This window comes from Emydura macquarii, unplaced genomic scaffold (genome assembly GCF_026122565.2).
Source record: "Emydura macquarii macquarii isolate MOO-44397 ecotype Brisbane River unplaced genomic scaffold, CSIRO-AGI_Emac_v2 contig_1253, whole genome shotgun sequence".
NCBI classification, from domain to species: Eukaryota; Metazoa; Chordata; order Testudines; family Chelidae; genus Emydura; species Emydura macquarii.
In genome coordinates, this window is record NW_027131390.1 from 15,495,188 (window position 1) to 15,518,284 (window position 23,097).

The 23,097-nt window shown below is 48.0% G+C and overlaps 1 protein-coding gene across 1 annotated transcript; it reads right to left on the bottom strand.

The window, feature by feature from the left end:
- Positions 1–825: 825 nt before the first annotated feature.
- RAB39B (RAB39B, member RAS oncogene family) lies at positions 826–13,373 on the bottom strand. The gene is made up of 2 exons (XM_067548207.1): positions 12,331–13,373; positions 826–4,604 (listed from the first exon to the last, which is right to left on the bottom strand). Exons 1-2 carry the CDS (start codon positions 12,543–12,545, stop codon positions 4,178–4,180), a joined length of 642 nt encoding a protein of 213 aa, XP_067404308.1. The 5' UTR covers positions 12,546–13,373; the 3' UTR covers positions 826–4,177.
- Positions 13,374–23,097: the final 9,724 nt, after the last annotated feature.

Sequence of the window (23,097 nt, forward strand, 5' to 3'; positions counted from 1 at the left end):
CCATTGGAACAGGATAATTAGCTCTAATGGAACTAGGAGGTTCTGCTGTTTTCTTTCACCTTTGCTGGGTTCCTAGCCCTATTGCCCCAGTCACGCTCAGCTGCAGCATGCTCAGGCATGGCTCAGCTCATCTCTCCATGCCGGACGCTCTTTGCTCCTGCACTATGTTGAATGCAGCAGCAGAGAAGACATGAGATTGAGACACTTAGTAAGGGTATGCTTAGCAGAGAGACGTTTTCTAAGGGGTTTCTGAACTGCTCCCCGTTCCAAGCTCATTGGTCTCTAAAGCAGGGAATATTCCCTTATGCATGCAGCCTGTAGACGATAACCTTGCTGTAGGGTGTGTTTGTTTTTTTAAAACCATGCTGCAGGATTTGGTAGCAAATCCTTGATATTAACTAATAATGGGTGCTTTGAAGGAAAACATCTAGAGCTGATCTAACTCTTTGGATTCTGGTTATTTAGTCTTATTCGCATAGTATATCCGCTTCTGAAGTTGTCTTTGCTTTATGTGGGGACAGATCAGTAGCTGGTGGAAATTATTCCAGCTTCACTGAAGTCAGTGGAGCTAGGACACGTTATACCAGCTGAGGATCTGTCCTATGGTGCTTTAATGTTGTGGATAACTACTGTAACAGTCACTGGCTGTGAACCAATGAATTACTTTTTAAAAATCCATTGGGTTTTTAGACTAATTCCTGTAGAGCTGTACTGAGCTTTGACAGATCTCTTTTGGTTTTCCTAGGACTTTTTCACAAGGACAATGAGCCCATCTTAAATGGTGGTCACTGAATCACGCATCATTAGAGAAAACGCATGGCAGAGTTGTTGTAAACAGAGTGCATGTTGTTTATTATTTTGTATTGGATTTTCAGTCATGGTTGCTGTATAGAAGTACAGAGTTACTAGATGGCTTACTGATGAAGAATGGGAGCAAGGGGGGGCGGGGGAGGAAAAATAAGTGTTTTTCTTTACAAGATTTAAATTTCACATAATCACATTAACCATTTGCTAAATACAAGCATGTTTCATTCACATACAGCTAAATACAGCATTTTTTTCACATTTTGTTACAGTGCATAACAGAAAGCAAGGAAAAGTGTACAGTATACTTTATTCTGGAGGTTCTGAGAAATTCCAGTCCAACATGCAGATTATTTTTTCATCTGTGACCTGTACCACAAAAAGTTTTGTTTTCCTTTCTCCTAGAGTAAAAGAACTCCTGAATGTTTATCTTTTGAATGCTACCACCCACCCTCTGATTTCTCTAATACCTCTTGCAGTAGTCAAAGCACTAAAACCAAGTGTTAGAAAAGAATGTTTATCATAGCCTAAAGGTTTTTTCATTTTAGGAAAAAAACCCAAACTTTGTACACATGACTTGCTGTATTGTCTCTGTTTTTATAAGCTGCCTAGAAAATGCAAGGAATTAGAAAAAAGATGTATATAATCTCTCTTTTATTCAATATAATCATTTCCTTTTGTTTTATTATTTTAAAGTATGTCGTTTGTATGGATTTTTTTCTCTTACTGTATCTTTTTTGAACTATGCTTACAATATGAAGTCAAGATTTACTCAGGGCGAGAACAAGCTTCCTTATTTTTATAAAGTCGTATTTTTTTAAAAAACCTAAAAACCCAACCCTACACTAAATGTAATGTAGATTTTCTGTATAGTTAAAAAAAAATCCAATGCAGTGAAAAGCTCAATGATTTTCCCCATCAGCCAGGCCCTGCTCTGCTGGCTCCTAAGACTTTGGTGGTACAGAAAACATAGCAGGCTCCCAAAATTTTCCTTCCTTCTATGTTCACAGAGTACTACTTGAAACCAAAGTCTCTGCATCTAAGATGATGTTTTTTAAACTGGAAAATCTGAGACAACTTTAGAGCTGGCTCAGACTTGAAAGGCTAAAATGGTAGCTTGGCATATTTTCCATTCACTGAATGAAGGTACATAACTACACTGGGTCCTTTTAAACATGTCTGCTTTTGTGTTTGTGAATGCGAGAGTCTGACTAGGTCTGATTCTCGCTAAATGCTGCCTCATCACCCTCCACCAATGCCCCTCAGTACAGGCTGAGGGGCCGTAGCCTGCAATACCTACATTATGTTAGGTCTCTCCTGAGCCAAGACTCCGGATCATGCAAACCGGGCCAGGCAAGAAAGGTTTTGTAATGCATGCGGCAGACTGAGGGCCATCTCCACCGTCTCTTGAAGTCACTGGAAAGGCTTTCATTGACTTCAGTGAGAGTTGAATGGGGGCTTCAGAGTGAGGCCAGCAAACTAAATACATTGATGATCTAATCAAGAATGACCATGGGTGTTCAGAAGTAAAAGGCTGTATCATTTCCCCCAGCCACCCCCATTTCAGTAACCCCTTTGAATTCATGGCAGCATACCATGCTTCCTATCACCCGCTGAGCTTGAGGATTGCAACTGTTACTAGAAAATGTAAAAGTAAAATAATCATCATTTTTTTTTTTTTTTACAGCTTTCATACCTCAGCAGTGGTCTTGTTATTTTTATGATACAGTCGGGCTCAAATGGTACAAAATACAAGAACAGATCTGAAGAGAGACAGGTTTAACTTGTCAAAAATCAGATTCTTATGGAATACAGTACCTTAAAAGATCAATTAGAAGTACTTTATTCCTTTTACCTGGAGGCCTGCATTCAAATGCTGGATCTCTTATGCGGTTTACCTAATCTCTCATAAGGAAATTAACAGTTTGGCTTGTAAAGTCCTTAAACTTGAATACATTTCACTATATGTTTTGCTAACATGTTGATCCTCCTCGGTCCAATACAGGCACATTGTTACCCCGCTGCATTCCAAAAGCTTGAGTTACTACAGTACTTACGGGAAGCAAAGCTGAATGGCGGATGGTGTTTCCAGAAAACGGACCCTTATTTATAACCTTTTTCAGTCAGCTACCTGTCCTTTATACTCTACCCTACACATACAACAAAGAGAAGACATTTCCTCTAATGCTTCTCTCTTCTTCCCTCGTCACCCTCTGACACTTTAGTTCTATACCCCTCCTTCCACTTTCTTTTTCTTTCATTGCTCCAGATGCCAGTAAAGAAAACAACACATTAAAAGTAGAGAATGCTGCCACTGCTTTCCGTACTGTTACCGGCTCTTTCCCTTGTTCTTTAAAAGAAAAACCCACCTTCAGGATGTATGATGCTCTTGATTTACAATTTTTAGTTTTCTTTTGTTCTTTCCCTTTTTTCCCCTAAGGCGCAGTGTAAGTTTACAGTGAAATGCTGCCAACATCACCCTACTTCTGACAGTAAGGGTGCATTCCTCACCTGGCTGCTAATCACCGGTTGCCATGACCCATCTGTGAGATACAGGATGTGAGGATATACTTAGAAAGCTTTATACTCCTGTTCTGTGAATTATATTGGAAATCCATACAGGCGAGGTACTTCCATGCAGAAGTAGATAGATAATATTAAGTATTTATAAATTCATCCAATAATTATCATTGGAGCTGTCACGCTTGACTTGACACGTAGTCTCAGCTAGGCATGGCAAGGAAAACACATCTTTCCAGGGGGCTGGTGATGGTTAAGTTTCAATTATCAATAAAATAACACTTATTTTGCATTTAAAGTGCCATATTCTAGTCTTAGTCTCTGTTTGAACTAGGTACAAGAACATGAAACCCCAAAAAGTGTGAGTGCCACATCTGTAAAATATTTTTCTTTCCAGTTTGCCATTTATGAATGTTAATTCTGGGGCTATCACACAATATTCGAATCTTCCTGAAAATAAATTGTTAATGCAAATCAATCTCGCTCTCCATGTGTGTGTCATATTAATAGACTATTACTGTGGCTTCAACACATGGCATACAAAAACAGTACACGTAAAAGCCCCTGTTATGTATCGTCTCATCAGAGCCTCTCTTGGTCTTATGCCACCTGTCTTCTACAACATAAATATGCACCTTTGTTCAGTCTCGTATAGGTATGTGGCCCACCCAATCCTGAAAGAGATTATTTGGAACTGACCATTCCTCGCTGGGTTCTGTTCCTCTGGTGTCCAAAATAACGAGTGATGGCATTCACCATGCTAGTATTACGATCTCTTTCCATCACACTGAGTTCACTTAGTAGAGTAAGTTTGGTTAGGAGAGTTCATCATAGCTTTTCTCACTAGAAATGATTAGCACAAGCACCTCCTGTCTGATTTCACCACCTCTTCTGAAGAGTGCACTACATTCGGTACAAACCCACTTTTTACCCCTTCCCAGCCCTCCTGGATGGAAATTTCCCCCCTTTTAACAAGCTCATATATATCTCGAGTCAGGTCAGTGAAGGCCTTCTCCACGTTGATGGCATCCCGAGCTGATGTCTCGATGTACCTCATACCGTATGCAGCAGCCAGCTTCTCAGCCTCGTGTCTGGTGACTTGCCGCTGTGTGTCAAGGTCGCATTTGTGACCTACCAAAACGAAGACAATCTGGTATGGCTGGACATGCACCTTTGTCTCTTCCAGCCACTCATGGACATTCTGGAAGGACCTGCGGTTTGTAATGTCAAATAAGAGGAGCCCGCCTACTGAGTTTCTGTAGTAGGCTCTGGTGATGGATCTGAAAAAGAACCCGTCCCCCCCAACAAGAAAGTAAAGATCATTTTAGAAGTTGAACACTTTGGGGGCAGGTTTTGTGCTTTTGTTGGTTGTTGAAATTTTCATTTTGCCAAACATTTCTGACCAGTTCTGTTTGTTAACAGGTATTTGGGTTCCAAGATTTATAGGGAAGGAGGAGTCATTCTGATCATGTAGTCTGACCTCCTGCATAACACAGCCCAAAACATTTCACCCAATACTTTCTGCTTCAAACTCGTAACTTTTCTTTGAGCTATCACATCTCTTTTAGAAAGACAGCCAGTCTTGACTTAGAGACTTCAGGTGATGGAGACTGCACCACCTCCTTTGACAGGTTGTTCCAATGGCTAGCTACCCTCACGGTTAAAAATTACTGCCTTATTTCTACTCTGAATTTGTCTAGCTTCATTGTTCAGTCATTGGAGCATGCTATGCCTTTGTCTGCCATATGAAAGAGTTGTATGCTCTCAGACATTTCTTCTCCAGATACACCATGATCCAGTCACTTCAAGTTTAGAGACACCGTACTGTATACTGTGCACCTTCCCTAAAAAGGGTCTTTTTGGAACCATGCACTCAGCAGGTTATAGCTTTTTTTAGGGAAAGAGGGAGTTTTTAATGGCCTGGAGTTGGAAGCCAGAACCTAGAAAAATCAGAGGCACACACATGAAGACGTTCATTCTATTACGGTTGCTCTAATGGCTTGTGGTACAGACATCACAGACAACGCAGAGCTAAGGAGAGTTCAAACTGCCCTCTGGTGCAACCCTGCTGGAAGCAGCTTGGAAGCAGGGGCATTATTAGCGATGATCACGTTTAATAATAGAGCTGGATGAAAACATGGGGAAAAGGTCCCGCGGACAATGATGTGCCCTTTTTTTTTGGCCAACATGTCAATCTTCTCCAGATGCTCACGCCAGCACTAGTTATTTATTATCATTTTCCCCTCCCTGCAAGACCTGAAGTCATGGGGCTCTAGAGCCATAGAGGCGTTTAAGCTCCCAACTGCCGCTTTTGCCACCTAAATCCAAAATCTCGCTCCCCCTGCTCAGTTGCTGCCTCGCCCTGGAGGCACCCAAAGTTTCTAGGCACCGAAGTTTCCACTGCTAAGTTCTCCTCGATTTCTGCCCGTGGGCATATGCAAATCCATCCAAGGGCTGACACTGCCAAGCTGCTCAGACGAGGCGTTTCCTTGCCTAGCTCACCTGTGGGGACTGGGGTGACCAGATAGCAAGTCTGTAAAATCGGCACCGGAGGAGGGGGGGGGGGAAGGGGAGGTAATAGGATCCTACATAAGACAGTATCGGGACAGTCCCTATAACATCGGGACAGCTGGTTACTCTAATGGGGACTGATCCAGTAGGCAGCCTCAGAGGTTGTGTAACAGCACACCTACTGGAGGGCCGGGGAGGCTGCACAAAACACAGCCAAAGGAGATGGTGCACACGTGGTCCGTGTCTTCTCTCCCTCCTCCCCCCCCCCATACCTAGCCCAGTCATCAGTGCATTCACCTGGCAGGTGGAAGCCACAAATCAAGTTCCCACACTGCCTGAGGGGGAAGGGAGTGTCCTAACCACTGGGCTGCAGGGTACTCTGGGGTGGGCTCACTCAGTCTGTCATGTACAGCTGTTCATGGGCAGTGCATGCACCCCCTCCCCTTCAGAGAATCTCACCCCCCTGCCCCGCCCCTTCTGCCCAAGGCCCCACCCCTTGCTCCGCCCCCCCCACCCACTCTCACTGAGTGGCCCAGCCCCTCCCCCTAGCCAGCACCCAGAGCAGCCCTGACTGGCCTACGGGCTCCTGGAGCAGTGCAGAGGAGCGCTGAACCCTGCCTGGCCGAGGCCAAGCCCTGAGATCTGGTCAGCCAGAGGAGCTCTGAGGCCCACCACAGCCTGGCCCCCCCCAGCTCCATTACCCACCACCCATGAAGCATCTGGTGGCTGCGTCAGGGGAGGCTTAGCCCTTAGGCTCCCATGGCCTATTACCCACCACCCATGCAGCTGTTTCACTTTGTATAAAACACTTAAATAGTCCTTGGGCCAGAGAAAGAATGACTCCATCGCCATGGAGTTAGTGCGTGATCCTGGTAGCCCCAGATTCCCGGCCCCCTGCTCCAACGACTATGTAAGAATTTTCTACGAAGTGGAACAGCTTCAGAAGAGCCTTGTGATGTCTACAGCCACCTCCTGCAGTATCCTCGGAAAAACCGTACTGAATTAAGTTTATGCATCTCTGGAGTCGATGGTATTAAATGCGGAGGTTAGGTATTATTGGGGGCCGGGGTGATCAAAGAGCTATAATGAACAATGTGGCAGACAAGAATGGTCTTTTGGGACAAAGGGTCTGATATGGATTTCCTGGGGAATCACTAGGGGGAGAAGACTGCAAATTCCCCATGCCCAGTTATGCAAAAACCCCGCCATTCGGAGCTATGCCCTGCAGAGAGGCCCATTGCTTGCTGATTACCTGTTCTCAGCTCAAAGACCCAAGCTGTACAGGGGAAAGACGGGACTATTCGTGGTTCTTTATCGGATACTAATAAACTCTCGGGTGTTTAATGTTTTCTCTGGAATGCTTTTACCTTAAGAACCAATGTGCTTGCTTAGAAAGAGCCAGGGGGTAACGTGTAACGGCTGCCAATGACAGCTGTTCATAGTCTGCGGCGCAAACGCAAAGTACACATGCTGGCCTGGTTGGGCAGCCTGGCTTGCTGGGGTATCACCAAGTAGGCAGGGAACGGTGAAAAACCCCAGTCAGGAGGGACACAGTCAGAGATGTAGGTCTCTGCCCAAGAGAGGTGATAGCTGGAAACCTACAACGGTGCCATTGAGGGACCATGAGAGGGACACATAGGTGTAGTTGGCCTGAAGTGGGACAACCCCCATCCCCAAATGCCTATAGCCCGGTCATTAGGGCATCACCTGGGGTCACGTCCCTGCTCTGGATCAGACAGAGTGGGGACTGAAGCAGGGTTTCCCATGCTCTGGATGAGTGCTTTATAGGGACTATAGGGTAAAAAGGGGCCACCACCTCCCACTCACAGGGTCATGAGAAAGGACGGACCTGCTTTAGACACCTGACTGCAGGAGAGGGTTCGTGGCTGTGACTCCTGAGTGGAGGTCTCCTCATCCCTCTCCTCAGTCCTATTGGCTACCGTAGGCAGCTCCCCGCTCCCGTTCCGAGGCTCCTGACCACTACTGAATGGTCTTGGCATTGGTCAAGTCTCTGGGCTTGGCAGTTCATAGCCCTGGCACCTCTGGGCTTGCTGCAGCAGTTACAAATGCAGAAAAAATGCTTCAGTCCCAGCACCTTTTTCATTACAAATTAAGCCCTGCTCCTGACTCTCCACAGGCACTGCCTAGGAAGCCTGGGGGCTGAGGACTCCAGTGCGCAGCAGGGCACCTACACTTAGGCATTGCAACGTTGAGCCTACGTCCGCTGGTGGATCTGGCCTATGGTCACTGAAGCGCCTGGATTTACAGGGGGAGGAATGAAAAACGAAGGTCCCTATCAAAGTTTTACACTCCCCAGACATGACTAAAATGAGGGGGTTGTTTCTTTTTGGTAAAATATGTGGCATACAAGAGCTTGATCCAACTCCCGTTGCTGTCAACAGGCGTCCCTCCATTGCCGCCAAAAGAAGGTGGCTCAGGCCCATAAAGAATGTCACCTACATCAATGGCTATTAGCCAGGATGGGCAGGGTGCAAACCCAGGCTCTGAAGTGTCCCTAGCCCCTGTTTGCCAGAAGCTGGGAATGGGTGACAGGGGTAGATCACTTGATGATGACCTGTTCTGTTCATTCCCTCGGAAGCACCTGGCATTGGCCACTGTCGGAAGACAGGATAGATGGACATTGGTCTGACCCAGTCTGGCCGTTCTTATTAACACTCACATGGGCTGATTTGCCTCATGGAGCAATCCCAAACTTACAACAAAGTGTAATAAAGGCACTTTGATTGGCATGAGGCCTCTTACTCTTGTTTCCAACTTAATTATGGCAACAGGTACTTAATTCTGCCACTGATTTAGGCCCCAATTCAGTCAAGCACCTGTGCACCTGCTTTTGCTATTAAGCTTCTAGTGGAAAACAGTGAATGCCAATGGATTTGTGTCCTTAGATTCCTCAGTCCTGCACATTAATGGGTTCTCTGTTCTCATTGCGGCAAAAAAATGAAGAGGATTAAAACCAACACGCCAGGAACTGTGAGGCACCTTGCAAGCGCTTTGTGAGCAAGGGCAGATGCACATGCAGCTAGAACTATGAAGTGAGAGCAAGCCAACCTGTGTATTATTCATGCCGTAAACGGAACTACTACCACAAAACCACACCGGGAACTTTAGCCTGAGCAGATTTGCATGTTGAAGACAACTAACCTTGACTAAATACCAAAGAAGCTGTCGAAGGATAATGATTGCTGCCCGGTGCTTTTTGCCATGTAAGCAAACAATGGAATTGCTGTAGCGAAGACACGGAAGCAGGGTTTGTTCGTGAGAGGACAGCTCTCTTAAGAAGTAGTTCAACCGATGAAAAAAGCCTGAGAGCCACTCGCCTTACACCACCATGAGAGCACTAGTGTATTTCACAGGTACTATTTTTCAGATGCCAGACTGAAAAGCCTGCGTCCCTCAGTGGAAGAAGAAATTAGATCTAAATAATAGAGTTTAGAAACCCCCCCCCAATGTTGTAAAAATGACCTTTCTCCTATATAATGATGTCACAGTTTTAAAAGAGCAAAGGAGCAAAAAGAAAACTGGACTTGTGCCTGATTTTTTCATTCTTTATGCCATACAAAGAGGACCTGGAAAAAGGAGTTGGTGTTTTTTTAACATTGATTTTTTTCCTGATGCTTTTCGCATTAGAAATCCAGGTCTTTGTCCGTCCTGGCAAGACTATGGTGACTGGAGAATTCTTCTTCCTCATCCTAATAATAACAATACCTAATGCTTAACCAGTGAAATGAGGACATCTCCAGAGATTGAAAGCTGAGCAATGGGGAGGGAAAGTGATTTTTGTCTAACCATTTGAAATTGCTTCATTTTTGTTTTGTTTTTATTATTGCCTCCCTAGTGCCAATAACTAACAAACCTTTGGGAAAAAGGGCATCTTGCTTAAAGATTCAAAACCCCCCACCTGCCCTGATCTTTCAATGAAGGTGGGAGGGCTTCACCATCCACATGATTTGAGACCCCATAAGAGGTCAGCTGGCAAAACCAAGGGTAAGCTACATCAGTAGTCCCAATATTTCTAAGGCTTTAAAGCAAGAAAATATTATTTTAGGGGAAAATCTTTCAACCCTTCTTTATGCAGCATAAACCATGGTGTGTGTGTCTCGGGGGCGGGGGAGGTGGTATAAAATCAATCTTTAAGAAGTCCTTAACAGGTCACCTTTAAATTCCAATCTCTATGGATAGAGTCTGTATCTATCTGAAATCTGGGAACCGTCCTCTCACAATGGTATAAAACTGGTGTTTCTGGCCCTGAATGATTGCAAAATATCAGACCTTAAACATGTCACTAGCTCAGGACTGAATATTGTCCCTCCTGGGCCACAGTCAGTGTCATTTCAGCAAATGGAGGGAGGGATTCAGTTACTGAAATATTTCTGAAGCAGTTAACAACAAATGGCAGCTTTTTGAAGCTGTTCAGAGATTTGGAATGATGAAAGTAGCCCACGAGGGAGATGGATCAGTGAGCACAGGGCAGGTGAAAGATGTATAATAATACAATTATCACATGACTGCAGTTTACCATATGGTTCTGCAGTGAATCCCATGGATGTTCCCCCATGTATTCCTTTTATTTGCTAATGAAGTCAAGTTTGCTACCAATTAGTCTTTTAAATGACTAATCCCCAATCAGTATTCAGTGCTGGATGCGGTGATGCACATCCCATAATCTATAGCTTTCAGTGTAAGCCACTGCACTGCACTGTTGCAAATCAGGTTGCATATTTAGATGCCTCAGCGGGGGCCTTAGGAACTTAACTTTAGGCAACCATGTTTGCAACTCTTGGCTGCTGTTTCTTTACATCAGACTGTTAACGTGTTCTGCCTTCACCTTCCTGCAGAAACTGCATTTTTTAGGTGACAACAACAATTTGCAATGAATGCGCCTTGACTTCCTGGGCTTGGTGACCATTTATTTCTGCTCCCGTATCTAGCTCACGGGGAGTTCTCTTTTGATTTATTTTCCCTAGGACCAGTGAGAGGCGAACAAGCCTTGTTATGTTTCAAAATCTTCCATTCATCCTCCGCAGGGGAGAGAGAAAGGCTGCATGCTTCTGTGTAACGTGGGCAAATGTTAACACATGCTCAGAATGTGCGTTTTGCGTACTGTGTCTCTTGGGGCTCAGCAGAAAACTAAAGGTAAAATCTTCTTTGTTCCATTGACTTCGAGGGGACTCTGACACGTGAACAAAGCAAGGAGGATTTGGCTGTAAATGCAAATACCTCTCTTAGTCTCTGTGTCACAATTTATAATTTGGCTTTCTCCGTATATTGTTGGACAGCTACATACCATCTTCAGCCTTGATTGGTAAGTATCGTTCTACACCCTGCTGCTCTAAAAACTGTTTAGAAAATCCAGTTGGCATAGAATAGTATTAATGGACAAATCATTCATAATGACATCCCAGGACCATATTGCCAGGTCTAAGCCCACGTGAGCAGCGTTCACTGTGCATTTCCTGGCTTCCAAAAAGCCTGATTTCTCCACCTTCACATACTAACAATGGTTGTTTTTCTAATCAGAATTGTACTGATCTTTAGGCTTCATTCATTCCCCTCGGAGATTTGAATGTACTGTTCTGTTGCAACAAAAGCCAGCGCGGGCTGGCGGAATGGAAACCCAAACGTTGTACAAAAGGCAAACAACGCATCACAGAAAAAGGTGCACAGCTAATTCCAGTCAGTCTAGGCTGGAGGACCCGACTGGCTAAGGGGGGGAAATTGACCTAACAGGTATTACAAGGCACCTCTGCTCTCCTGCCAAGCAGCCAGAGAGCAGCGTTTTCTCCAGGTCAAGGTTCCTGTGGTTTGTTTGACGTGTGCTGGGGAGCAGGGCCCAAGCATAATTTTTTGGGGGGCCCAGTACAGAGTTGTAACACAGGCCCCCTCCCACACACACACACACACACCCCTACAATCTCATGAGCCAGGAACATTTTCTTCCTCCTGGTAATGGGAGTTGCCCCCCCCCAGGGACTCCGGTGAAGTGTACCCTTCTCCCCCCATGGGGGGCCCTGCGGGGGTGTGACCCCTGGGGCAGAGCGACCCGATTGCCCGTAGCCAGGGCTGGGCTCGCCTCCTTCTCCGCCCCCCGGTCAGATGGTTGCCCAGGCCCAGCTGGTGTCACACGCACAGGGGGAGAAAGGCAGGACGCGGCTGCCGCCCCTGCAGCACCTGGGACTTGTGTGTCACCGGGGAGGTGCCTGGTACCGCGGGCAGCCTCCGTCACTCCGCCGGGGAAGGGAGGCACCGGCCCAGGCCAGCCCCGGCTCAATGAACCGGGCGGGGGGGATCCTAGCGCCAGGCCCGTGGCTCCCCTGCAGCTGGGCGCTATCAGCTGGCGCGGGCGGGCGGGACTGGCCGCCTCTGCCCCCGGCCTCCTCCCGCTGCCCCCGGGCGGTGCTGCGGCGGGCGAAGAGAGGCGGCCGGCGGGATGCGAACCGGCCCCGCGCCGGCGGGAAGGTCCCCGGCCGCCCTCACCTGAAGCGCTCCTGCCCGGCCGTGTCCCAGATCTGCAGCTTGATCCTCTTCCCCGGCTCGATCTCCACCAGGCGGGAGAAGAAATCCACGCCCACCGTGGGGTCGGAGACCTGGGCGAAGCGGCCCTCGGTGAAGCGGCGGATCAGGCAGGATTTGCCCACGGTGGAGTCGCCGATGACGATCAGGCGGAACTGGTAGAGCCAAATCGCTTCCATGCTTCCCCTCCAGCCGCCGCGCAGCTCCAGGGCCGGCGTGGCGGAGCCGGGCCGCGGAACCCAGCCGCCGCCGTGCTGGGCGGGCTCGGAGCCGGCCGGGCTCGCTGGCTTTGCACACAGCCTGCCGCAACGCCACCGGTGCGGAGAGCCTAGGGCGAGGCGAGCTCCCCGCGGCCCATGCCAAGCACGGAGCGGATGCTAGACGGAGCCTCTGCGGCCAGCCGGCTGCCCGGCGGTTCTGCGCACAGGTCCGACGCCAGATCAATCCAGCAGAGGGCGCTGTCGGGACACGGCCCCACCAAAGGGCGCGCTGCCTCGCCTGCACTTGCCACCAGAGGGCGCTCGGTCTCCCCACTGCTGCTAGCGGCTGGTTCTCTTATTTAGGAGAGAAATAGAAGCATTACCAGGGCAGGTCTGTGTGGAAGGTGAGCCACAGGGAAGCCTTCAAAATGCAGGGAATCTCTCTCCACCCGTCCAGTCATGGTGTCTTGCAGCTGGGAAATCTGCCTGGCAGAGAGAGGCGGATGGCAGGATTGCACCCCCCGCCTCTTCCTCCAGCTCTGCAACACACACGCAAGATGTCTCTGCTGGAAATGCAAAGGTCAGATGGTCTCCATTTTGCCCCCAAACCAGCCCAGATTTCTCCCGGCAGCAGCTCCTCGCTTTGCTTTTTAATCAGTCCGGCTAAGTCGTGCCTTTCCCTGCTGAGCAGGATTTCCCTTGGCGATGGCAGAGAAACGCTTTTGTAAAAACCCTGGCAATGGCTGGCTGTTTACAGGAGCACAAAAGGGGCTGGACTGACTGTGCAGCTCCCATGCAAGTCTTCAAGCCCTTTCCTCGCTTTGTTAACACAAATCGCTAGAGCTAGAACTCAGCAGCCCAAATCCAGGTCAGCAAGGACGCTCTGATCCCCCTTCTGCACCCCTCAGCAAAGCAGCGTCCATCCTCCCACGAGAAGGCAGGTCCGGGCTTGATTGAAACAAAAAACAACCCGATGCTAGGCGGCTTCCTAGGCTCTATTATTCTGTGCCTCCAAGCGGGGACGACAAAGGGGACAGTCCTCAAGGGCACCGGCTGGCTCCAGAGAAGAGGTTTGATTTCCCTGCAGACAGCAGACTTGCAACCCTTCCTCCAGGGTGGACTTTAGTCGCAGAGATGCCCAGGGTTGTAAAGATGGAGAACTGGTGAATGCTGGGGACCACAGAGCTGATGAAATGGCAGCAACATCAGCACCAAACACTCTGACTCATCATTGGCATCATCAGCTACTGTAATCCCCAGGATAGAGGAGCTACCTCCTGCTGCCTTATTCTACCACATTGACTAGAAAAGAAGCTACGCACAAAAAAAACAACCCCTACCACAACAAAGATCCATATTTTAGCTGAAGACAAAGGAAATTAGCAAACGGATCGCTTGGTAAAATCAAGAGGCCTATTGTGCAAGGCTCAGTCATCTAGAAATGCTGGCCCTGAACATCTAATATTATCATTATTTATTCTGTCTATTTTGGGAGTACACATAACGCACGAGGTGCTGTCCTCGTGTAGAAGAGCTCACTGTCTAGATAATGATGCTTTTCACAGGGCGCATAATGGAAAACATTGCATTTGAAATAAACTAGTTACACTGGTAGAGCTTTGTAAATATTCGCCCATAAACTGAGTGGCTAATGAAAAATATTTGAATAACTGATAATGAAATATCACAAAACTTATCCAACTCATCCATTACATTTGACCACATCTACTTTTAGCAATGTTTTGAATGAGCAGTCATGTCTTTTACACAGAGCTGAGCTTATCCGGGCTCTAGAAGCAACAAACAAAAATCTTTGGAGCATTATTGTGTGCTTAGTGCTGCACAAACAAAACCACAGGAACAAGCACATTACATTGTTTGTAGCATCTCCCATTCTGAAGGAGCACACGGCTCTTTACAATTTAGAAATAAATCCACCCAACACTTGCAATGCAACCATCTCTGGAGTGGAACATGGTAGCTCTGTAACACCACATAGCTACATCACATCATACATCACAACCATTTAGGACAGGCTAATTAGACTGTAAACTCAAGGTGGAGACTATCTTTCGCTCCTGTGTTTACTCAGCACCTAGTACAATGGAGCTTTGATCTTGACTGAACCCTTTTAAATGGAAGAACAATACAGTCAAAATTTCAGTCAACAAAAAATGTTGACTGAAATTTTTAAGGTCTGAAATCATGAAAAATAAAAATGTTGAAAGTGCTGACAATTGGTGACTATTTTTATTAAGAAAAATGGGCATTTTTTGATAAAAGGGTTTTTTTCTGTTGTTCAAAAAACTTCTACTACCTCTAACATTACTCTGGTAATAAATAATAAGCGAAGAACAACTATATCCAGTTGACACTGCAAGGGACATTTATAGAGGCAGAAGTAAATTTCCCAACATGGCCTTTTACCAGGATACTTAATTTAACATTTTTATTCCTGTGCAAAAATGTCAAAGGCTTTTTAATGGATTTTAAAATATAATTTATTAATTTAAAATATTTAACCAGGAAGTTCTCATTTCAATTATATCGTGGGATGGGGGGAAAAGGATGCAATGCTGCTTCAAGTAGCTACAGAAATAGGGCAAAAGCATGATATTAAAAATGTTAATCAAAATTAGCTTTAAATTAACCAGAGCATCAACAGTAATACTCTGCCCGTATCAACTGTATTTTAACACAACGATCTCAAAGCCTTGTGCAAACATGAATTAAGCCTCACAACAGATCTCTGTTTTATCACTATTTTTTCACACTCCCTGCCCCCCCCCCCCTTCCCCAATGTATTTCTTTCATTTGGCCATTACAGGACGATAGTGACTCTAATGCTACAGTCATTATTTTCAAACCCTTCAGAGTGCATTAGAGATGTTAAAAGCTCCACTAAAGACCTTGGCTAAGAACTCACAGGATCACTGTTAGCTAGCATACAGCAATTGAAGGACATGGCAAACAAAAGGGAAAGGGTGAGCGCAGGCAAGGGCTATAATAATAAGACCACATGTTTACTTTGCATTAGGCAAATGGACAGCGCCAGGGTTGCTAGCGTGCGCATGCATTATTTCTTGTTATTGAACCAAGACGCGTCTAGGAGGGCTACGAAGGAGGAGGTGGCATCATGAACTGGGACTGAGAGGATGATCCAGGATTGGGGCCACCCCAAAAGTGAGAGCGGGCAAAGCTAACCAAGAGTCCCCAGGACTGGTATAATGGGTGTGTCAGGGACAGGTGTGCGAGCCAGGTCTGAGCCCTGAGTTCCAGTGAGGCTTTCTTTGAAACGGGGAGGCTGAATCCCAAGGAATTCCCTGCGCAGCAGAGCCTGTATTTCCCACCAGATAAACCAGTAGGGTCACATGAACTAGCCTTATTTTTATTTCCTTCAGACACATGAATATAGATGGATGTAAGTGGCATGCCTAGGCAGCCCAGCTGTTAATTTGTAGCAGCTGAGAAAGCCAAAGAAAATGAGCTCCTAAGAGAAATGTGGTTGTGGGACAATTTTAGAAAGTGAAAAATCTGACCCCTAAAAGAAACATAACCTAGAGTTAATGCAAACTACACAAGCACACTAGCTGGCTAGAGGAGCTGACCGTTTGCTGTTGGGGCAGTACTCTGCAGAGAGAGCACCAAAATGGACAGGCGCGATCTTAACAATGACATGCAGCGTTTCAATGATGTGTGGAGTTAAAAAAACCCCTAAAGGACCCTTCCGCATTGCTGTGATGACATAGAGTGCGAAAGGGTTTTTTTTTAAAAGCCTGTTCTATAGGTCAGTGGAAGATTTGTGGACGGCATCTTTCAACCTATGGCAGAAAGATTAGAGGCGCACTGGACAGAATGCGCTGAGCCCCGTTCACCTCGGCACACATGGAGGCCCCTTTGGCCAGGAACTCAGAGCCAGTGTGATTCAGGTTTCCTTGCTGGCACCCTTCATTTCCCACACACACACGCTCTTTAACGCTAGCACTGAGTAGCCTATAATGCCTCTTGCCAGCTTTGAAAAATGGCCTCAGGCCGCATTAGTGAAACCAGCCTAGCACATTGGCAAACAAGGCTCTAGAAGATCCTGCCATCACTTTTGCCCTGGCAGCCCACTGAAATCAAAAGGTATAAACAAGACCAGCATTTGGCTCAAACTAACTCGTTAGACTCAGCATTGGCCTGACAGTTAACCCCTTGCAGGCACCACCCCATTCTGGCACAAGTATGTAGTAATCACTGTAGGGCCTGGATGCAGCTAAAACACACATTTATTTGCTGTTAGTGGCTTTAGACTACAGAGGACACATCTGACTTGGTAACTTGTTTTAAGGCAGGAAAATCCAAGCATCTGAGAAAAGACCCTTTTCCTATCTACTCTGCAGAATGCCTGCTGTTATTTCCAGCCTCCCCTCAGTACTGATGGCTGAGGATTTAAGTGTATTTTGCAGGTGGGGGAGCTTTTAAAATCCAGTTCTAACCCATTTCAAATCTGTGCTTGGCTAGTGTTGCTGTGCACTGTTAACTGAATCTCTGTGCCACACCAGAGGTGGCTGCATGTTAGTGAAATGAAACAGTGATAGCTAGATATGTCAAAGCCAGCTTAGACACATACTTTCAATGGGAAGCATGCATCTAAAGCCCACAGGCCCTGCTGAAAATCTCAGCCCTCCTCCTTAACGCTTACATTGCACTTTTCATGCATAGATTGCTTTATTATCCTCATTTTGCAGATAAGGAAATGAAGCCATAGTGAGATAACGTGACTTGCTGCATCTCCTACAGCAAGATGCGACACTGTCTGTCCTTCCCCACTGTGGCAGGGCCTAGCTAGCTTGCATCTGGTCAAGACGCCCCAGTCAGCAGAAGTGTGCCAGAATTACACTGCAGCGGGGCCGTAAGGTTCTAGCACCTGCGTGTGTGGTAGAGGAGTTCTGCCTTCCTGCGCAGGGTGCTACCAGCTCCATCCTGCTGCAGCATCCTGGCCCTGAGTGCCCTGGAACAGGTGCCACTGGACCAGAGCGTGTGGGTACAGAAGGGAGGGGAGCAGTAGTTGCATGGCATAGTCTGCTTCCCCCAGCTCCTAAACATGCCCCTCTGCTCCAGAGGCAGGGCCTGCTCTCCTGTGATCCCACTGGCTAACCCCACGGCAGTTAATGCTGCTCCAGGCAGCACTGACACGCGCCCCATGCCTGTACCGCCTTTGGAGAAGGGTCTTTACACAGGTGCAGGCCTGAGGGAGCTGGGGACGAGCTGCCGTATCTGCAGCGGGGCTGGTGCCCAGCAGGCCTGACTCATGCCTTTTCCGGCCGAAGCCCAACAAGCCCAGGGTTTGGCGGCTGCCTGCTCAGGCGCCTCGCTGGTTCCCGAACGCCCTCCCTGAGGGGCAGAGTTGCAGGAAACGCCGTGACCTGAACCTGACAGAGCTGTCTGGGCTCCCCCCTCGCAGCCCCGGCAGACGGCCAGGCCACGGAGCCTCACTCCGGCACTGACGGATGAGTGAGTTTTCCTCTGCCTCACCCAACGCTACTGAGCGGGAGCAGCTGAAGGCTGCAAACAGCACAGGCTAACGGGGCCTAACAAGCCAGGCCGTGACGGGCTTGGGTGTAAATCCTCCTGCTCCTCGGCCGTACAGTGCGGTCAAACCAAACACTGGGGGTTGCTGCTGCTCTTTCCTCTGCTCTCTGGGCAACATCGCTGAGCACCACGCGGTGCTCTTGGCTCATGCACACCGACCTGCTGCCAGCCCCAGCCGCTGCTGCCTGACCAGCCTGTCGCCAGGCGCCGGGCTCCCTTTCAGTTCACATTGCAGCCACCTCTGCCGCGCACGTCTGTGAAGCGGGTGGCAGCGTTTGGCCAGCTGGGGCATACCTGGCTGCACACAGCTCTGCCTGGCAGCTGCACGGGGCCTCTGGGCTGATGGCTCATGTGTTGCTGTTGCGCTGGGCTGGAGACCCACTGGCCGTGATGGCGCAGCGACCTGCATTGCTGTCCAGTTTAGCCTTGAGAGAGGAAGGCGGTAACGACTCAGCAGGCTTAGCTCCGGCCCACACTGCGGCTGGCGCCTTGTAAAGTTCCCTTCCATAGTCTACATGTGGAAACTCAGCTCCGTTGCCGCTGGGCGCGGTTCAGTGCAGCAGAGGGGCGTGGGCTGAGCCAAATGGTCCAGGCGGCAGCAGGGAAAAATGCGCCCTGGCCGTTTTGCAGCATCCCTGCCTGAGCAAATAAGGCGGCACCTTCCCAAGAGTTGCACAGCTCAGCCGGTGCAGCAGCCGCTTTGAGCTGCCGGGCTGCCGTGCTTGTTTCAAGCTGCTCTCCGCGGAGGGCAGATGAGGGCTCCTCTTGGCACCAGGTCCGGCCCACAGCTGCCTGTCCACTCAGCGCCCAAGCCTGCTCTCCTTGGCCTTCATGGGCGCCGGCGCAGGTCTGTGGCAACACCCATTGCAGAAGACATCGCACAAGAAAAGAAGAAGGGAGTGTTTCCTGCTTGGAGGAGAGAGTCAAAACTGGGCCGATCTAGGGGGCTCACTACTCCCTTGTAAATGAAAATGCCCCCCACCCCCCTTAATCCCACATGAACATTTCTCATTGCAACCAAATAAATCCCCCCATCTCCCAGCAGAGAAGCCTCTGCTCTGGCTGTTGTCCCATCGTTCAGCACACCCAGCCTGCGAGCGTGCCACCACGTGCCAGCCCGGCGCGCCATCGCTCACTACCAGCGTGCCAGAGATCAAAACGGCAAGCAAGGGACTCTGGAGAGGCCAGCTTGTCCTGCCGAGGTGACACCTGGCAAGCGCTAGGTGACTGTAAATGTGCAGCATCACCGGGCCGGCTAATGCTGGCTCCTTTAGCAGCCCAGAGGCTCAACATGGTCACGGGGAAGGGACGTGTGCTGCAAATGAACCAGGCCCAGTTTGAACAGCTCTTGCTGCTGTGGTGCAGGGTTGGTGTATCCATGTGGGGCCCAGGCTATGCGAGAGACAAGGTGGGCGAGGTAAGATCGGTTATTGGACCAGCTTCTCTTGATGAAGGTGACACGCTTTCACCGAGCTCTTCTGCAGGGCTCAAGAACAAGAAGAGGAAAAGCTCTGGGTGCGCTCAAAAGTGTGTGGCTCTCGCTCACCAACAGAAGGTGGTTGACTAGATATCACCTTGTCAGCAAGCAGCTGTGATGTAGCAGTTCTCCTCAGACAGAGCAGCCGCACAGGAAGGGAGAATTCGCTCTGATTTAGGAACACTACAGGGGCGTTAACGAGTCCAACACGCTTGTCCTTACCTGCGATAAATAACGCTGCGTCTTCTCCAGCGCCCGCTGGGCTGCAGTTTAGCTCAAGCGGTGGCTGGAATTGGGGGGTGTGTTACTCTTCCTGTCGGGCGTGCTAATGGGAAACACCCATTTTCTGAACTGAGGCTGTTTTTTCCTCGGTGAGGCAGAGCATGGGAGCGTTTAAACATCGCTTAGCCCTGCAAACACTTTCACACGTGCATGCCTTTGCCACATGACTAGTGCCATTGTTGTCTAAGAGACTGCTCCAGGGAGCGCAAACAAACAGATGCGTTTAGCTCTGCAGGCTCAGACCCTTCTATTTACTGCTTGCTCAGCTGCCGTGTTTCTTAAGCTTTGCCATACTGTGACCACATTGTACAACATCTAGCCAGCGAGAAAAGGAGGGTGGCGTGACCACCTCTGAAACCTGTTTGTGGCATCCTGGGAGATGATCCGCTAGCGCTTTATTACGCTACTGAGATACTATTCGCTTCTGAGTTTAATGCCTTTATTTAATAACATTTACTCTTTGGATATGGTTTTAAAATTAATTTAAATGGTTAAATTAATAAGAATTAAAATAAAATAAATTGATCTAAGAAATAAATAAATTAAATGAATAAAAACACAGAATTATAATTCATTGCTGCTGCTAAATTGCTAAACCTGCTGACAATGCACTTTTATGACTTTTTAAAGCGCTCTGTCAAACAGATTTAATATTTTTTGAAGCAATGCGCGCACACTGAAAATCGGAAACTCCAGGCAGAACTGAACTAGGATGCCTATGAACGAAAGACAAGGCGAACAGCAAAGCACTGCAATGGTGATGGCTCATTTCTGAGCACTCGTTTGTCCATGCACCTTGTTCATTCCTTTTGGTTTTGCTCTGAAGTTCATTAACTACTTTATTAAAATTTGGAGGTGGTGTCTGGACCACAGTGAATGCTGGGGGGCGGTTGGAGATTGACTCCCCAGGGCTAGCTTTAAACAAGTGATCATGGCGTCTGCTCCTGCAATCCTTTCGTCGTGTGATTCGTACTTACTCCAGTGGGATCACGCACGTGAGTAAGGGCATGTGGTTGGCTCCTTTGACAGCAGAGCTGGGAAGGGGCCATGATCCGGTCTGGGGGCAGAGCACACATTGAGTCACGCTGGTCAAAAAACCGGGAGGGAAATCCTGGCTCCCTTGAAGTCAAGGTGTGTTTTGCTTCAATGGGGCCATGATGATCGTCTCTGTGCACCGATGGGGCTGTGGTTTGATTGGCCACGCTCACTATGGGCCTCGGGCACAATGAGCCACAAGGCTTTCACTGAAACGGTCAAGGCCACGGTAAGCACTGGTGTTAGGTGCTGCGCTCATTTTGAAATGGGAGCTTCCTTCTAGAAGGAAAGAAGGATTCAGAGAAGGTGGTTGCCTTTTAGACGGAAACCACATTCTTTGACTCCGTGCCAACACGGCACATTGTGGCAGTGCAGTAGACCCCAATCACCACAAGCAGAGGAGCTATTGAACCATGGGCAGTGATGGCTAAAAGCCAAAGCCACAGCCAGGACCTCAGAACTGCTATTTACTGGAGCCCTTTGCTCCAAACATGGTACCAGTTATCCATGATTTATGGCCCTCGTAACCAGCCAGTGCTTTTTACACCCTCTAATTGCCATCTCCAGTCCGACGGCAGCACTACAACGGGAATACATAAACCCTGCCCAGAGCTGCGCCCTCCATGCAATTTTAATGCCCTTTTGGTTTCCAAGGATACTAACAAATAAAAGCAATCAAACATACAGTTCTGTAGCACCGGTTGTGCGGGAGCCCCACAGTGCAGCACCTGCCCCTCTGCACACAACGGAAAAGTGCAACTTTTTAATTCAGTGTCGAGTTTGACAGGCTAATGAATCGAATAACCAGCTTCCACAAGCGGGAAACAGAGGACCTGACTCTGAGCGCTTTTACACCAGCGTAACGCCATTGCCTTCCATGGAGTTACTCTGCTTCACACTGACCAGTGATCAGCGTCAGGCTTACAGAGAGAGCCGCCCTGGGTCTATGAGCTTTGAGACCTGCTGTGCCATGTCTGTCACACCCAAGCAGATTTGGTTGTGTTTTACACCAACTAAGCATTCAGGCGTCTTAAACGGCACCTTACACTGGCTCTGAAGTTGGCCCCTGCTTCTCCACTCACTTACACTGAAGTTACGTTATACGCCACGGGCTTTTGTGCTGGTGCAAATCACAACAGACTCAGCCCCTAGGTATGTACCGACTGAACATCCGCTGATACATCATAGCCAAATTGCCCAATGTGCTGGCTTTGGTTAAAAGTAACTCTATGCACCAGACAAGTTATTAGATGGTTACACAAGTACAGCTTCCTGTTAAATAAGCCAGGTCCTGGCAGCAAAGCCTCCACAACAGCTGCAGTTCAGCCAGCACTGGAAATGTTTGTGGATGAGACGCGATGGTTTAAAGGTGCCAGATTGCCAGCCCTTGAGTCTAAAGGGCTCAGAACAGATAGAACTTGACTGACCGTAGTGACATTACACAGAGGAGCGATTTGGGCCTGTCTATTTTTAAAGTTATGGTGTGGTGTCCTGCCAGCCAGCGGGCATAGTACATTTTAGGCTAGCCCCGTTAGCCAAATAAAGGAAAGCCTCTCAGAGTGGTTTCTTCAAATGCTCCAGGAGCCATAGCAAAGCACTGATTGCCATGAAACTGAATTAGAAACCGTTGCTCAGTGTATTGTAGGTGTGAGTGCTAGTGCCTTATTTCAGAGCGTGATACAGTTCAAAAGGGTGCATTCTGATTGGTCTAAGTGGCAGCTGTCCCATAAAACACAACTTAAATCCAAGAGCTGCTCCTCCGTCAGGAATATTATGCCTTTGTAGCCCTGCAGGTCTTTTGAGTGAGCGAACAGGACTGCCTTATACATAAAAGAATGCCAACAAATCAGGAAGAATTAATAATGAAAGGAGGGGAGGGTGTAGCAATTTTTCACTGTGCAGTCTGACTTTAACATTGTTAGCCAATGGGTCTATAATTTCCCCTTTGAGACATGCCCTCAATCACTTGTTTACAGCTGGAAAGCTACTTTTTATTGTCAGCAGCCTGTGAGGTCAGCTTAGGGATGCTACACATACAGCGCCTGAGTTTGCGCTATTGAAATCAACGGCAGCTTTGCTATTGATTTCAGTGGGAGCTGGGACGGGCCCTTAGAATGGAATAAGGGACAGTGCAGCTGGTATGTGTTTTGAAATTGTGTTCTA

Bases quoted from the DNA above. Each gene is read 5' to 3' on its own strand.
- RAB39B (XM_067548207.1), bottom strand. From the start codon at position 12,545: ATGGAAGCGATTTGGCTCTACCAGTTCCGCCTGATCGTCATCGGCGAC. The intron at 4,605-12,330 runs GTGAGGGCGGCC...GTTCTTTTTCAG, and splicing joins GCCGGGCAGGAGCGCTTCAG to ATCCATCACCAGAGCCTACT.